The 16,327-nt window shown below is 41.1% G+C and overlaps 1 protein-coding gene across 2 annotated transcripts in view; it reads left to right on the top strand.

Annotated features, from left to right (window-relative positions):
* NOL10 (nucleolar protein 10) overlaps positions 1-16,327 on the top strand; it is an 85,871-nt gene that overhangs the window by 13,038 nt on the left and 56,506 nt on the right. For both annotated transcript variants that reach the window (XM_006191857.3, XM_032497023.1), the window contains exons 9-13: positions 750-835; positions 2,158-2,236; positions 3,471-3,620; positions 6,487-6,553; positions 13,719-13,771. In XM_006191857.3, coding sequence (XP_006191919.1) covers positions 750-835; positions 2,158-2,236; positions 3,471-3,620; positions 6,487-6,553; positions 13,719-13,771 — 435 coding nt within the window. The remainder of the gene's footprint in view (positions 1-749; positions 836-2,157; positions 2,237-3,470; positions 3,621-6,486; positions 6,554-13,718; positions 13,772-16,327) is intronic.

Raw genomic sequence — 16,327 nt, 5'->3', positions numbered from 1 at the left:
AGCATTATCTTGCTAATTACTTCTCTTGGGATTACCAAGGGGAAATTTTAAAATAATTTTCTTGAAAAAAAGTAGTTTTTTTATTGAATAGAGTCCCTAACAGAGCAAGCTGGGCTGTATACCAGGAAACACGCTCTGTAAGAAAAGTTCTGTTTGAAAAGGCGTCTCTTTCACCAGCTGTTTTAAGACCAGCCCTGAGACATGTGAGCCGGGGGCAGACCCCCCCAGCCCAAAGGCTGGGTTCCTGGAATTCCTTGATTATTAGGGGCTTGAAATTTGGTATGCACTGTCGGACCAGACTTTAAAACTTCATTTTTAATTAATTTTTATTTTATATGTTGGGTTTTGATTTCTTCTGTGACAGTTATCGTAATAAATATATTAAATATTTAATACTGATACAGTAATATTTGCTTATTTAAATTTTCCCAGTTATATCAAAATAGCTTTCATAACTCCTCCCTATTCCACCCCACCAGCCAAATCAAGGTCCAGTCAGGGGTGGTCCATCACATTTTAGCTGTTTTTTCTTAGCTATTCTTTTTTTCTTTTTTCTATTTTTAATTATAAAGGAAATGCAACTCATGATGAAACGTTCAGCAGTTCTGAAAAAGGGTATACGTAAAAAGTTAAATTCTTATTCCCCATGAGGTAATCAGTGTTAATAAGGCTTTTTTTGTTGTTGTTATTTGTCAAAAAAATTTTCTAGTAGCAGCTATTATTTAAAATTATTGGGTTTTTTAATTTAGGGTCGAGTAGAGTGCTGGGACCCGAGAACGCGTGGTAGAGTTGGCCTGCTAGACTGCGCGTTAAGTAGCGTCACAGCTGATTCAGAGTAAGTAGAATTGAATTTGCAGTTTAAATATTCGTCACCTTCTGATTTAAACAAATGTCTCACTACTAAACTAAAATCAGTTGCTGAAGGATGAGACTCTCAAGACATATCTGTCTGAGATTGTGACTTTGTGATTGTTTTATGTAAAAATCCTTTCCTGTAAAAGCTCACTAAGTGGCTAAGCCAGTTGGAATTCCTTTCTGAAGTACTAGTGTAGAATGCCTTATTTATTTAGTTGCCGTGTCATTTTGTTAAAACAAACACACTGCAGGAACTTTTATTTCCAATTCTGTAGGATCTGGTGATGGAACCAGAAGTCCACCACTCCAGTTAACAGGCAGAAATACGTGCTTTGAATTTTGAGGTGGAGGGAAGCAATGTTTTTTGATATTTTTTTTGTTCCTGTTTGCTCATACCTACGTTTAAAACAATTGGAAAAGTAATTCACACTTGAGGGATGAAAACGTCTAGATGCTTGAATTAAGTAAGACGTATAAGCGCCTCTCCTTTCTCCACTCACCAGAGTATAGTAACTCTTGCACCTATGGTACATATGTTTTCAGATATTTTTATATTTTCGTATTAGTACAAATACGGATTTATCACTGTCTTGTCGGGTCCTTGGCATAGGATTAGTTGCTGTAATCAGCTCAGGAATGCCTTTTCTCTGGGGTCTTGATAGTCAGGGAAGTGTCATTTTACTAGTATGAAATCAGGACTGTTGTCCACTTCTGACTTGTCGTGCAGGACCCTGCCCACTGCAGAGCATTACTTTTGGTGCTGATACTCTTGGTTACTGAGTCAGAAGCATATTCCAAATGCATAGCCATGAACATCCATCATTCTGTTACGTTTAGAGGTTCTAGCTCCCCATTGGGGACTAGTTTTTATTTCAGCTTGACATAGCTGACTTTAGAAATGAAAATGGATATACCCATGCCCGAACATAAAATTATTTCCTCTTAAGCAAAAAAGGAGATGTTTCTGTAAATACCTTATCCTGGCTTAATCACAATAAAAAATATTGTCATAGTGATCCTTTCCCATTGGTTTTATATTTTCAGAAACTTTTTTTTTATTTGTAGCTGCTTTGAGAATACTTCTTACAGTTTTTAAAGACGATCATATACAGATTTTAAAGGTAGTTTATATTTATAAGTAATGGTAATTTTTTATTTTAAGAAATTTCGGATATAATTACCTTTCAAACAGAAGACTAAAAATGTGATTTTCCCCATTATAACTGAAGAGTAATAACGAATTTGTTACTTGGAAGGAGGTTTGGCCATATATGCATGGAACACAAATATTTTGCTTCGCAGGATCAACAGTTTACCAACGATCTCTGCTTTGAAGTTTAACGGTGCCTTGACCATGGCGGTTGGAACATCCACCGGGCAGGTAAATATGTTTAAGTTGGAAACTTCACACTTAAGTTACTATTTCAGAGGCGTGTATGTATCATGGGAAGCATCCACATATCTGTTCACTGTGGAAACAGAAAATGAGGCATTATTGTTTTGGCTGGAGTAGAGCGGGTACTTCAGAATACTGTGTTCTTTCAGTACCTTGAGAAATCTGGTTCTGGCCTGATGGTTGGTCTGAGAGGCTCTCAAGCTGGAGCTGCAGTGGGATATGCCTTAAGTGTTCTCTTGAGTGTGGTCTGGAACATAGTTTCCTGGAGTGTGTGGAACAGAGAGAGTTCTATGGTCAAACAAGTTTGGAATTCTGTCAGATTCCTGTCCTTCGAGATTTACAGTGCATTTAAATATATATTGAAGGCTCTGAGAATTCCTGTAGACAGGAAACGTGTTCAATAAATATTCCCGAAACTTATTTATCGAAGGGACCTTTGTTTTCACCTACTACTCACTATTCAGCACATCCTATACAGTGAGCGGTCAGTGGACCATACCTCGGCATTTGCATCTTCAGCATCTAAGGAGTCAAATGAAATAGCTTCAGAGATTTAATTTCACCGTTTCCCTCCCCTTCACGGCAGAGCCCACACACCTGTAAGTTTGTTCTGACCTCAGCACAGGTGTGAGCCCTGCTTCCAGTAGAGTTGCTACCTCTGTCATCCAGGGTCTAGAGAGGATCTGTCACCTGGGACTAAGTTCCAGCTTCACCAGGCCCCTTGCCTGTCGTAACAGGGCTCGGAAGAGACCTCCCCCTCCCCCCCCCAAAGTCAGAGCCTTGCCTCCACCATCTGTCTTGAATCTGCCAGGACTGCCTTCATTCTTGCTTCTGTCAGTAGCTGTGACAGTGCCTGGTACATAGGAGGCCCTCAAGGTGTATGTTTGTTGAATTCACAAATGATATAAATTCTTGTGGACTTTCCCTTTTGGTTCCTTTCTTAGTGTATCTAAGTAGTTCTCAATCTTAGTGTGCCTAGAAATTACTCTCAGGGTTCAATTCATAAAACCATGTATTGTGAGTGTAATTTAAGAGATTTTTCTGGAGTATTTTTGCTGTTTGACTTTAGAATTTTTGTACCCTGAGTAAAGGTGTTTATTGTGTTGATAAAAAGGTAATGAAACATATGGCAGCCATTATTCTAAGTTTTAAAAGTTTCTTTTTAAGATAAAATATTTAGTTTGCTTAAACAGAAATAACTCTTTTTTTCCCCCTTTAGGTTTTATTGTATGATCTTCGGTCTGATAAGCCATTGCTAGTTAAGGACCACCAGTATGGGCTGCCCATTAAGTCAATTCATTTCCAGGATTCCTTAGATTTGATTTTGTCTGCTGACTCCAGAATTGTCAAAATGTGGAATAAGAACTCAGTATGTATTTTTTGTTGTTGTTAAAATTACTTATTTGCATATTTTCCTAATTTTTTTTCTTTTTTTTTAATTGAAGAATAGTCAGTTTACAATGTGTCAATTTCTGGTGTACATCATAAAGTTGCAGTCACCCAAATACATGCATATATTTGTTTTCATATTCTTTTTATTCTAGGTTACTGCAAGATATTAAATAGAGCCCCCTCTGCTCTACAGAAAAAAAACTTGTTTATCTGCCTAATGTTTCTTTTCTTTCTGTTGCCTTTTTTGAATTATGTGGGTTCTTGAGAAAGAAATACTGGGTATCCATTTGGGAACTTAGTTGGAAGTTAGTTACTTCAGGATAGATGATACTCATATTCAAAGTAGTCAGGATTGTTTTCTTCCTGTTAAGACATTTTCCTGATTTGCTAAAACTGACATTCACTTTGACATGTTCAGTTAAGTAAGAAAGTAAATCATTGTTTAAAAAATTGATCTGTAAGAAACCCCTAGACCTTGAGGCTCTCTTACAACCTTAGGAAAGTTTTATGAGCCACTGCTGTTTCCATATTGGTATTATTATACACCTCAATTTCACACCCTTTCCCCATCGCAAACAATTGGATTTTAGATATGATACCTTTACAATAATTTAGTGTTTTTCTTAAAAACAATATTTTTTTAAGAGTAATTGATATTCTCTCCCCTTATAAAGTGTCCTTGAAAAAAGTAACAAAACCCTGTGCTGCTGACTTAATCTGCCTCTGCTTTTCCTTTTTCATTTTGAAACCTAAGTATTTTGAGAGAATAGTAAAAGGTTATTTCATCAACTGGGAAAAAATTCTTTCAGTGTAGCAGTTGCTTTTAAGAGTCTTTGCATTTGTTGATTACAAACTTAGCATCCTTAGTCAAAAAGTGTCACTTTTTAATATTCACTTTTGAGATGAAGGGGGTGGGGCGTCCAGCAGCCTCAGCACTGGTCACCAGAGGGTGAGCGTCAGTCTTGCCCGGGGGTGGGGAGGTAGGGGGTAGGCTCCTGTGCTCAGGGTGGAGATGCTGCCAGCAGCCCCGTCACGGGTCGACTGCTGATCAGAATCCCTGGCTGCTTGGACCATTACTTTTTTTTTTTTTTTTAACATTTTTGTTGAGTTATAGTCATTTTACAGTGCTGGATCAAATTCCAGTGTAGACCATAATTTTTCAGTTATACATGAACATACATATATTCATTGTCACTTTTCTTTTTTGCTGTGAGCTACCACAAGATCTTTGGACCATTACTTTTGTTTTTAATTTTCATTTTGTTAACTCTCTAAGTATTACCCTTACTTCATGCCCTGTCCTTTTCCCTCTGGATCTGTTGTGGAGATTCAGAGTTGTCCTTGGGGTGTGTGCTGTCTCTCAAGCCCTGTTCCCTTCATAGCTCCTGTGACAGTTTGTTAGGGAGCAGAGGGAGGGCTCTCACCTTTCCTCAGTTCTTGGAAGAATTACCCTGATGATCAGTCGCCCAGGAACTAACGTTACTCCTTTGAGCTGGGAGGGTTCTGAGGACTTTCTTAAGAAGATTCATGTGTCTTAGGCTCAAATTTTCTCAGCTGTTTTCTGATAATCCTAACTAATGTAATTTAAAACTATTTTTTGTAATACTACAAATAAAGACATTTTGTTTTTGAAAGTTCATAACATACTAATAAAGTAGAAGTTGTCCTTGACCTGCCTTCCATCCTGCCCAGAGGTCGTGACTTATCAGTGTGGATGTATCCTCCCAAGCCCTCTATCTGCTGTGTAGTTTTCCATAACGTGGATTTCTGTGAACTGTGGCACCTTTTCTTTTTTCTTCCATGCTGTTTTTATTATTTCCTTTTCCCCTTCCTTTCTTTTCCCTCTTCCATTTTTTGTTTCAATGAGAACTTGAGTTGAGAAGGAGGTAGCTGTGTGAGTTGCAGTGTTTGTTGTAAATTAGAATCTGGCTGCTGTTTTTCATTGAGCATGAAATTCGTTTTTTTATCTATTCCCCTCCTTTACCATGGAGCCTGTAATAATGAGGAGCCTCTAATAAGTGCAAGACCTGGCAGACATTTTCAGCATGAGTTCTTGAAATCATGTTGTAGTTGCCACAGTAAGTTGCATTTTAGCGTTGTTGTAATGACTAAATACGCCCTTCTGACCAACACCCAGATTACTTGGTTTTGCTTGACTTCCTTCCCATGTTTATCTTTCTCATCACCTTTTCCCATTTCCATCTTCTCATCTACTTTTTTATTTTACTTAACTTCTCTTAATTTTTAAAAATATAGCCCACTTCCCCCCACATTTAAAGCAAAAATATGTTAGCCTCCGCTGTGTAACAACTAACACTTTTCCTGTATTTGTAGGACTTTGTTTTCTATGTTCGTTATCTTATTTGCTCCCTCAGATCCTCGCGACCTAGGGATGGTGGATACGGTCTTCATCTTACCGTGCTGAGCATCTTTTTTGGTTTCTTTGAGGACAAGTTTAACTAGAATGTATTTTCCAGATTGTGAGAATTTTTTTAAGTTGATGTACAACTTTACTTTAAACTTTACCCTTTCCACCTGTGTAGACACTATTGTTAAAAGTTGGTATTTATTTTTTTGGGGTAAGTCACCTTTCCCCCTTGAGCCTCAGTTTCTTTGTCTCTAAAACAGAGAATTTAATAAACTGATAAAACGAATTCCCTTAAGAATCTTTTTAGATTCTATGATTTCAGTTGGGTAATTTTATTTTTTCACATAAGCGGGATGTAGTGGCGTTATGCCTCCAGTTTATTGTCTGTATATCACATTGCTGAAAGTTGTCTTCCTTCAACTGTTCTTTTTTTCCTTTAACTATTTTAATAATTCCTTTTCGCTTACTGTTTTAGGGAAAAATATTTACTTCCTTGGAGCCAGAACATGACATTAATGACGTCTGCCTTTACCCCAACTCAGGTATGCAGTACATAGCAACGGGCCATTCAGTGATATAATTACTGCAATACACTTTACTGGGTCTTAAACTCATTTTATTTCTTAAGATGGGTTTTGACTTGGTTAGGACAATTCTTGGATATTGTATTTATGTGGAAAATTAAGAACAGGAAGTGGTGTGGATGATTCAGAAAATGACACTCTCAGTGACTCAGTCGTCAGCCTGCCTAGCAATTAGTAGAAGCTGGTTAGAGTCTGTGGGTCGGTGGCAGGTGAGGTGCTATTTTGGTGTGCACTTTAGCTCTTTTACATGATTAGTAATTGTGAGTGGAAGTTGACGTTAGGGATTTGGAGAAGGCTGGAGTTGCCTGATGATACACAAGGCGTAATATGAAGCCACGGGTTTGGTGTATTCTATGTTGTATGCTGTTCAATAAATTACATGGCAGGTTTCAGGGTTTAACGATACCTTCCAGGCAAGTCCGTACAGAATTTGGGGGGATAAGAGAAAATGAGGACAGTTTCCACTCTTAGGCAGAGTTGTACTCTGAGTACAGATGAGCACGGATAATTTTGATAGACGGACACAAGGCAAAGCAAGGAAAGCTCTATCATGTTCGTACGCACAGAACTGAGATGCATGAGAGAGAGACGGAGGGGGTTCAGCCAAAGCCATGAGAGGTGAGCGTAGAGGAGGCCTGGGTTTGCCCTGGGTTTGGAGCGCCAGGTGAGATGTAGTCAGTGGAGTTGGGAGTGGTCCACGTGAGGGAACAGTGTGAGAAGGATGGGACAGGATGCAGCGCCATACATGGGGCTCGTTTGAGGGAGCAGAAGAGCCTCGTGTGCCAGTGCCAGGGTGGCTCTGGGAGGAGTGGGGGGTGCACAGGCTGTGAGGTCTGGAAACGGCCCACTGAACAGCTTGGCTCTGTGTGTGGTCAGGACCTGCTCAGACTGTGCTTTCAGAAGGCAGTTCTGCTCACCGTGTAAAAGGCAGGTCACTTTTGAACTAAAATGAGTAGGAAGTGACACTTTGAACTGAGATTGGGAGCACAGGGGAGAGAGCAAATTTGGAGAGAATATATTTTCTTGGAACGTTTGAATATGAGGAGGCATTGGGGCAGTGGCAGGGTCTGGCAGAGAGCCTTAAACCTGGCTGCCCACCAGCTTCACCTGGGAGCTTTTTAAAAAGTACAGATTCCTTGGCCCCATACCAGCTGTACTGACTCAGAGTGTCCAGGGGGAGTGTTATTTATAAAAGGCATCCCAAGTGATTGTGAATCCCTGCCCTGCCCCACAGCTTTACCCTGGGAGCCGCGTCCAGTGCACAGTGGAAAGGGTGGTCTCCAGAAAAGTAGGTCTGCAGACACAGAGTTTTAAGGCATGTAAATAGAGGTTATTGCAGAAGTGGGAGTGAAGGAGATTAGCGGTGGGAAAAGTGTGTAGAAACAAGAAGAGAGCAGGACCTGAGTCCACTCAGAGGGAGATGAGAAGGAAGAGCCAGCCAAGATGCTTCATAGGAGTAGACAGGGTGAAGGTACAGGAACCAACAGTTGTCGAAGAGAGAAGCTGAGATGGGAGCGATTCTGTGGGCATTGCTCAGCGAGTATGAGTATCATGGACATGGAGGCAGGAAGGAAAGAGCTCAGTTATTTAATGGTCTAAGTGATGGATGCTGTAATCTTAATTTTTCATTTCATCTTTTTATAACCCTGTATAGTTAGTAGTACATCTTTTCCTTCCCTTCCCTTCCCTTCCCTCCCCTCCCCTCCCCTCCCCTCCCTCCCCTCCCCTCTCCCTCCCCTCCCCTCCCTACCCATCTTTCTTACATCTTAAGAGATGGGAAATTGACTTATTTGCCCAGGGCTGGCCTTGCAGCCGGCGTGTGGCAGTCTCAGTTAGAGCCAGCCGTTCCCGATTCTGGAGCCCGTGCTCTTTCTAACTACGCAGTACTCTCTGGAAAACGATAAGAAACTCTGGATCCTTGTTATTAGCCTTTCATCTGTGACAGTTGGGAAGATTTTATTGTAACAGTGGAGGTGAGTCAAATCATGATGAGTTCAGGAATTAATTGCAGGTGAGGATGCTAGGGTTCTAGTTCTAGAGAATTGAATGGTCTAAAATGGGGTCTGGGCCAAGTACAAAGATGAGTAAAACCAGGTGAAATTACAGTTGGAACAAGGGTTTGGCTGGATTGAGGGAGTGAGAGTTTGAAGGGTGCAGATAATGATGAGAGAAAGAAGTTCTCTACCTGTTTGGGGCCACCAGCCACATGTGGCCACTGAGAACTTGCAGTGTGACTCATCAGAATTGAAATGTGCTCTAAGTACAGAATACACATCAGATTTCAAAGACACTGAAAACAAAATGAAGTAGATCATTAATTTTTTATATTAATTACATATTGAAATGAAAATATTTTGGACTTACTGGTTAATAAAATATATTAAAATTAATTTTACCTGTTGAAAAAAATTTTAATGTGTCTATTAGGAAATTTTAAGTCACGTATATGGCTTGTATGATGTTTCTTTTGGGCAGCACTGGTCTAGACTTGGAGATGTTTAACAGCCTAGGATGCAGATTAAAAGTCAGCCGCAGGCAGAGTGGAGCTTCATCTCCACCAGGTGCCGCTTTAATCTCACTGGAGGAGAGACGTTCTTCTAATATCAAAAATGCTTTTATCCCTCCTCATAAGAAAACAGTCATTCTCTAGTCTTACCTTTCATTCAGTCCATTTTCAGATTTCCCTGATTGTCCCCCAGATGCCTTTTTTCGTCCATTTTTTGGAATTAGGCTATAACCAAGGTTGTGTATTACATTTAGTTGTGTCTTTTGTTTCTTTCAATCCAGAATAGTCCCCCATCTTCCCCCCCCCCCCTTCGTGGCAGAGTTTTCCAAGATCAGGTCTGTAGTCTCGTAGGATGTCCCATGGATTTCTGTGATTGTTTTCCATGGTGGTTTAACTTGTTCCTCCAGCCTCTGTATTTTTCCAGAGTAGAAGTTAAATCTAATGCTCAGTGCACCGTAGGTTAAATATTTTGGCCAGAAGTGGTGCACAGGGCTGCTGGGCTCTCCGCGTCAGGTCGCATCAGTCATCCCAGGGCCAGGGAGGAGTGTGGTCGCTGTTTAGGTGACCACCAGAGAGCTCTTCGTTCCAAAGTTCACTTTTCTGGAAGGTGGAAATTTTAAGGGTGATGTTTTGGACAGAGGAGTGACTTTACTGTCAAATAACTTATAGGAAGTTAATCAAACATAAAAACTTGCTCAAGATTTATTTCATGACAGCGAGCCCAGTAAAGCAAGCCCCTCCACTGCTGCTTCGGGCTTTGGAGCCGAGCGCGGCTGCTTGGCGTGCTCTGCTGTCTTCCCCTTGCTTCCCGCTCCTTTCCCTCTGACACTGGCTGCCCTTTAGGGTTTTCACTTAATCACTAGGAGCTTAATCATATTTTAGAAAAGCTAAAACGTTCTTTTTTTATCTTCTCACTTACTCATTTTGGAGTAATTAAAGACAAATCACAATGACTGTTCTGTCATGTTTTTCTGATATTAAGGCTGCTCAGAACATTGAGAAATGGTTCTGCCTTCCCAGCTCCTTTCAGCTCCTGCTCTCTTTGCTCAGTCAGCCTTCTCCACATCAGGCAGCCAGGTCTGGGCGCTGCGGGAGGCCCAGCCTGCCCAAGGTGCTTGGGGACCCCCCCTGAGACCCGGGGAATCAGCATCACTGGTCTCAGAACCACCGGGAGCGGGAGATTTCCGTTCAGAAAGACCTAACTCAGGCTTCATAATTATACCCAGCCTGCTTCTCACCCGCCTTCCGTGGCTGCTGGCTGCTGTCTGGACTGTGAGATGTGACGTAGCCTTCTATTCTCTGTCCATCACCTCTCAGTACAGAGAGAAAGCTTTTCCATCATCTGTAAATATCCTTGGCTCCCTCTGTAGTAAAATCACACGCTCCACACTTACATCAGGAGTTGACCACGTGGGAAGCAATGTCCTGTTCCTCCAGCACAGGGCTGTTCTCACAACTTGTCTGCTCTGAGTCGCTCGAGGCTGTGACCTGATGCCGTAGGGTTTTCCTACAGAGCTTCTCAGATGTGTCTGGTGAGGGACCAGGGTTTTGTTTTTTGTTTTGTCTCTAAATTTCCAATCTATTGCAGATTGATACTTGTGTAAAATATAATAAAAGTGAATTACTAGGAAAAGGGTCACACATTTGCATCTCGCTGCAATGTCAGATTGCTGTACAGGGTTCTTCATACACTCTTCCTTTCAGTTTCTACACTTATCTCCCAGCTCGGTGGCATTTCTCAGACTGGCCCTGGGAGCACACTTCGGCAGAGAGCCTTGTTCCTTCTTTTCAAGTGTGACCTTCAAAGAGTCCTTTAGCCTCCGAAGCACATGCAGGCGAGACTTGTTCCGTGCATGTTTCTGTTTCTGGGGCGGGGGGTGGGGGCACTGTGGCTGCACCAGACAGCACAGCGCCTCCTGGGCGCTGCTGTTCCACACCACAGTGTGTTCTCTTGACTCCCAGTGCTGATGACCTTTGCCTTCTCTTTCACAGTTCATATTTTTATTGTTGAAACCGCAATAAATATCAGCATAAAGGAAATTTAAAGGGAAAAAGCCACAGTTCTAGAGTCTCTTCACAAGTATTACTCTTTTCGTTAGAGAAATTGTTTTAATTATGTGTTCATGTGTTTTAGATTGTTGTCCTCACACCATACATATGTATAATGTCTTTTGGTTTTTAGCTTGACATTATATTAAAAGCATTTTTCATGTTGCTTTTTGGTCTTTATATTTGTGCTTTTAAATGGTTTATTTGATTGTGCATGAAGCCTTTTCATTCTGTCTCCATTGTTACTGGAGTTTCGGAGCCTGTATTACCTGGGCTTTGGAGTCGGAATATCAGCTACTCGACTTACTAGTGCGTGGTGACCTTGAGCAAATGATCTGACTTTCTGGGGCTCCTTTCTTGTCTCTGGATGTAACATGCCAGCACAGTACTTCACAGTCTCCTCCCGTGCCTGGGATCATCTTAATTTCTGCTGAACTAACTCTTTCACTGGTTTGATTTTCCAGCTTCTTTCTTGTTAGGAACTTCTCACACTCCTTGGGCTTTGTAAGGTTGTTTGTTTTTCTCATTTATAGTTGGTTTCAGTCCTGACCTTCCCTGCTTTAGTTTGATAGTAGGCCAGCCTGTGTCATTGTCCATATGTGGCCAGGGGCTATCCTGCTCCATTGTAGAAAACAGTCTGCTGCACCCAGTCTGAATTCTCCTGTGTAATTAGATTAGAGCCTTTTCTGTCGGTTTGATGGGTTCGGTTATGTTTCCTCGTGGAACGCTCACTGCTCAATGTTCAGGACTGAGTCACTGAAGCTAAGCTTAGGGGGTGTCTTTGGCAGAAACCTTCTTTTTGGGGGTACTCTGTCTCTTCAGTCCCTACAACTTCTTTAATCACGTGCAGAGGTCTAGGAAGAGTTCTGGCAGTGTCGTTAGGGAAACTTGGGAACACATGTCAGTACAAGTTGTTACTTCCCATCACGGCCTCTGAGCATTTGTTTCCAGGGTCATCAGAAGTGTCCAGGGGAGAGATCTTATAGAGGCCGCAAGCTATGAAAGTGTCTCTGATTTTTTTTTTTTTTTTTTTGCTTTAGTTTAGATATACATTCTTACTTTCCTCGACTTCACTATCGGCTGTATGTATTTTGGTGAAGGTTGGTCCCAGTTAAGGGCTCGCTCCCACTTCGGAGCTGATGTGCACAACGTGGTTCTGCTGAGAGAGCGTTGATTTCCTGCTTTCTGGTTATTAGTTGCCCTCGTCTATCTCAGCGTTTTATTTCCGTAACAGCATTAAATATCATCACTTTTGCAAGCTTTTGTTTTAACAGAGGAGCAGCAAAAAGTACTTTTAAATCACAGAATCAAATCATTGTTCTTAACATTTAGTATATTTAACTATGATTATATGGTCTCATAATCCAAATGTCTTCCCTCTGTGGATTCTTCTATTGTATTTTACACATAGATTTTAAAAATAAATAAAATTGGGTTGATATGTAAAGGTACTTAAAAACAAAAGCTCTTCAGTTTGAATTATGGCTCTAAAATTTTCTAGCTTGTGATGGGACCCTCAGTACATTTGAGCTTTATCTTTTTGATCTGTAAAATAAGAATGATATTTCTTACTTCAGAGAGTTGTTGCGTGTTCACTAAAGTAAAATATGTGAAAGTGTTTAGTGAATGATAACGGACTCTTCAAATGGTTGCTGGTTTCAGTGTTGTTTAAAGTGCATCAGTCTGGAACGGGCTGTGAGGATTGGAGCTGCTTTCGGAGACTTTAGGAGAGGAGTGGCTTGCACACATGACACAGAACTGAGAACAAAACTGAGACATCTGAATACTCTGGTTCTGTACCAACGAATAATGGATTCATATGTTCTGTTGCTACTGGGGTTAAAAGGAAACCATTACTGAATGCCACAAATTTGCCCTTTACTTCATTTTTACTTTCTTAAAATGCCAATCCCCAGACTAAATTACTAACCACTCTTTTGGTTGAATCTGTTAAAGTTCCCTTGTGAGTGATTCATTTTGGTATAGTAAAGGCTGTTAGATTCTTTACAGGTCTTTTCTAGTGTAGCTACACACACATAGCCTTCCCTTTAAGTCGTTTTGTTTTCTATCAGGGTGTAAAGTTTAATTCAAACATTAGAAACTAGTTTGCTGTGACATTTTGTGGGAAATAGTTTACCTTGGTTCTTTAATTCCTGATTAACAGAAAGAAGGCTTCCTTTCTTAACTTCCTTATTTTTATTATAATAAATAGTGCATCAAAACTATATTTATGATTCTGAAGCATAAAACTTTCCCCCTTAAAAATGATGGCAAACTTTATATAGACCCGAGCACTTCATGGTGGGAACCGCCCAGTTACTTAGCTCGTACACCCGAGCATTTTGCAGATTGGGAAGCTGGTCTTTCTGACACTTAAGGTGCCTCACCTAGGAAGATCAGGGACTGAAGCCCGCGACCCGACCCCTAGGGTGCCTGGCTGCCAGCCTGGGTCTTCTGCCTTAAACACTGTGTTCTCAGCACCTCATGCATTTCAGAATGCAGAACATGTAGAAAAGGGTACTTTTCTTTTCCCCATGTGTTTACTGTTTTCACTGTGTTTATTTTTAGGAATGCTTCTTACCGCCAATGAAACTCCCAAGATGGGCATCTATTACATTCCAGTAAGTAATACAAAAAGGAGTTATGATAAAAATAGAACAAGCAAAGACACTGTATTTTTAAACTGGCTGCATTGAGGGACTCTGGGTCTGCATGTGGCTATGTAAGTTAGACACAGTGGTTCACTTGTAAATTCACTTTGCTTCCAGGAGGCAGTAAAATAATGCTTGACTGTTCTTTTATGGAAAACTACTTAATATCCCATTAAATTTTGATAGTAGAAATTCATCTTTATTCTTCAGGGTTACATTTTTGGTTGTTTATTTCAAAGGGTTTCAGAGTCTTAAACTTTCAGCTACTAGTGATCAAGGGATCTAGCCCTCTTAAATAAAAGTCTAGTACTTCCCCAGTCATCTCGTTGTAGTTTATTTCTTGTAAAAATAAGCTACATATGAAAGAATCTGTTAGATTGCCATGATCGGTGATGATGTGCCATTTACAGTCCTGTCCCTTTTTTTCTTTCTTAAAGAATTCTTCTCTTGTATGTCAGAAGCTTCCCTACCTTTACCTAAACAGAAAAGCACACAGTGCAAAGTTGGCATTAGATTACAGTCAGCAGACATCTCCATTTTCAAGGATTTGGGGAAAAAGGGTAAGAGGTGTGGGTGGTGAAGAGCAGAACTTTAGGGAGGTGAGCTCTCTGTAATCACCGTTAGCCTCCAGCTATGAAAATGCTTCGTATTTATGATAGCTCAACCATGTGTGTATTTCCAAAAAGTATTCTTGTTGCTGTTGACTTTCTGTGGTTTCAGGAAACTGATAATGTTGTTGAAAGCACTTTGAGATGTTTCTTCTGGTTGATAGTGAAATGAAGGCCATTCAAACAGCAGCTTTTCCGTTTTTCTAAATTGTCCTTTTTTTCCCTTTTCCCTCGGAGTCTCACAGATACCACTTCCATATTCCTTTCAGTTTATATCTTTCCTTGTCTTCATTGGATCACAAATATTTATTGATTGCATCAGCCGTGTGTCGGGCACAGTGCTATAGGCTAGTGGTATAACAGTGTATAGGGTACTGCTCCTTTCTTCAAGGAGTTCATTATTAGAGAATAAAACAAGAAAGTAGAAGATTTCAAGTCAGTGTGCTAAATGCTGTAACGGAAGTAAGAAAGGGTACTTTATTAGAGCATGTAGGAAGAGAGACACTTAACCCATCGTGGGACTGGAAACTGGTGGGAGGTGTGGAGGGTACTTGGAGAAACCTTCTCAGAGGAGTTGATTTCCAAGGAGAGACCAGAAGGATGGTTCTCTATCCTGGAGGAAGAGGGTGGGGTGCAGAATGGGAGAAGGAGCTCGGAAGTAGAGGGAACATAGTGTGCAAAGATAAGAGAGGAAGGATTCCACCCGACCAAGCTTAGGGCTAGAGGGATGGGGATGAGCTCCGCAGCCAGGGGTGGGGGTGCAGGGCAGGCTGTCCTGGAAGAGTTTTAAGCAGGAGAGTGATATGATCAGATTTGCATTTTTGAAGGATTACTTTGGCTGCCATGAGGAGAATGGATTAGATAGGATCTAACCTGGAAGCAACAAGAACAGGCCATAGCAATTTGCAGGAAAGCTGATAGTGCCTGGGTACCTGTGCCAGGCCTCCGTTTTCAGTAGCTGGAGCTTTGGGGATTCTGGGGTAATTTTAGAGAAGTCTGATCTGGCTGGCAGTAATTTCAGAGGTCTGTTATCCTTGAGTAGCCAGATGGCATGTCTTGGAGGTGTCCACTGATGAAGACTTGTGTACGTCACAGGTGCCTTCCCTCAGTCCTGCGTGACCTAGTCTCCCAGTGTCAGCCCCTTTGGGAACGTCAAGAGAGGCAGAATGTATCAGCTCCCCCGTACCCTTTACTTCTCCTCGGGAAGAGGTCTCTTTTTGTCTTAAGTGCTTATTACTATGTTTTGATCTTCAGCTACTGCCTGTAAGATGTTGATGTCTTGAATCAAAGATCCTTTCCCCATGTCAGAAGTGCGTGGAATCCACCAGCAGGAAGGGAGAAAGCACTGCCAGATAGAGCAGGGAGGCTGCCTCGGGGTCTGCTTCACTGACAGGAGCCGCAGGCTGAGAGTGCCTTGGTGTGGAGCTGGGCAGGGCAGTTCTGAGTACTTTTGCAGTAAGGCCATCTTATCAGCTTGTGCCAAGATGGTAGCAGAGGTTGGAAAGAATAGAAGGATTATTAAGGTTGTAAGATCGACCTGGTAATGGATTGGATGTGGGAAATAAGGGAGAGGAAAGAACCAAAGATGACAACCTGCTTCCTGCTTGATAAATGTGTGGACGAGGAGGTCACTCCTTGGATCCAGGAGGAGAAAGGGGAGTATTAAGCATATTTTCCCTTTGGTATTATGTTCTGCATTTTATAAAATGATCTTTAAAAGAAACAAACAAAATTTTATTATGCAAACAGTGTCTGCATATTCCTGTTTATTCTAAGTATTGCAAAGAATAAGAAAATAAAAACCACTCATTCCCACCTTGATCATCTTTTTTTTAATTGTTTTTTTAATAGACTTTATTCTTTTAGAGCAGTTTCAGGTTCATAGCAGAACTGAGCAGAAAATACAGAGTTCGCATGT

Source organism: Camelus ferus, chromosome 15, assembly GCF_009834535.1.
Source record: "Camelus ferus isolate YT-003-E chromosome 15, BCGSAC_Cfer_1.0, whole genome shotgun sequence".
In the NCBI taxonomy this organism is placed as follows: domain Eukaryota; kingdom Metazoa; phylum Chordata; class Mammalia; order Artiodactyla; family Camelidae; genus Camelus; species Camelus ferus.
This window is presented reverse-complemented; position numbering and strand designations above follow the sequence as displayed.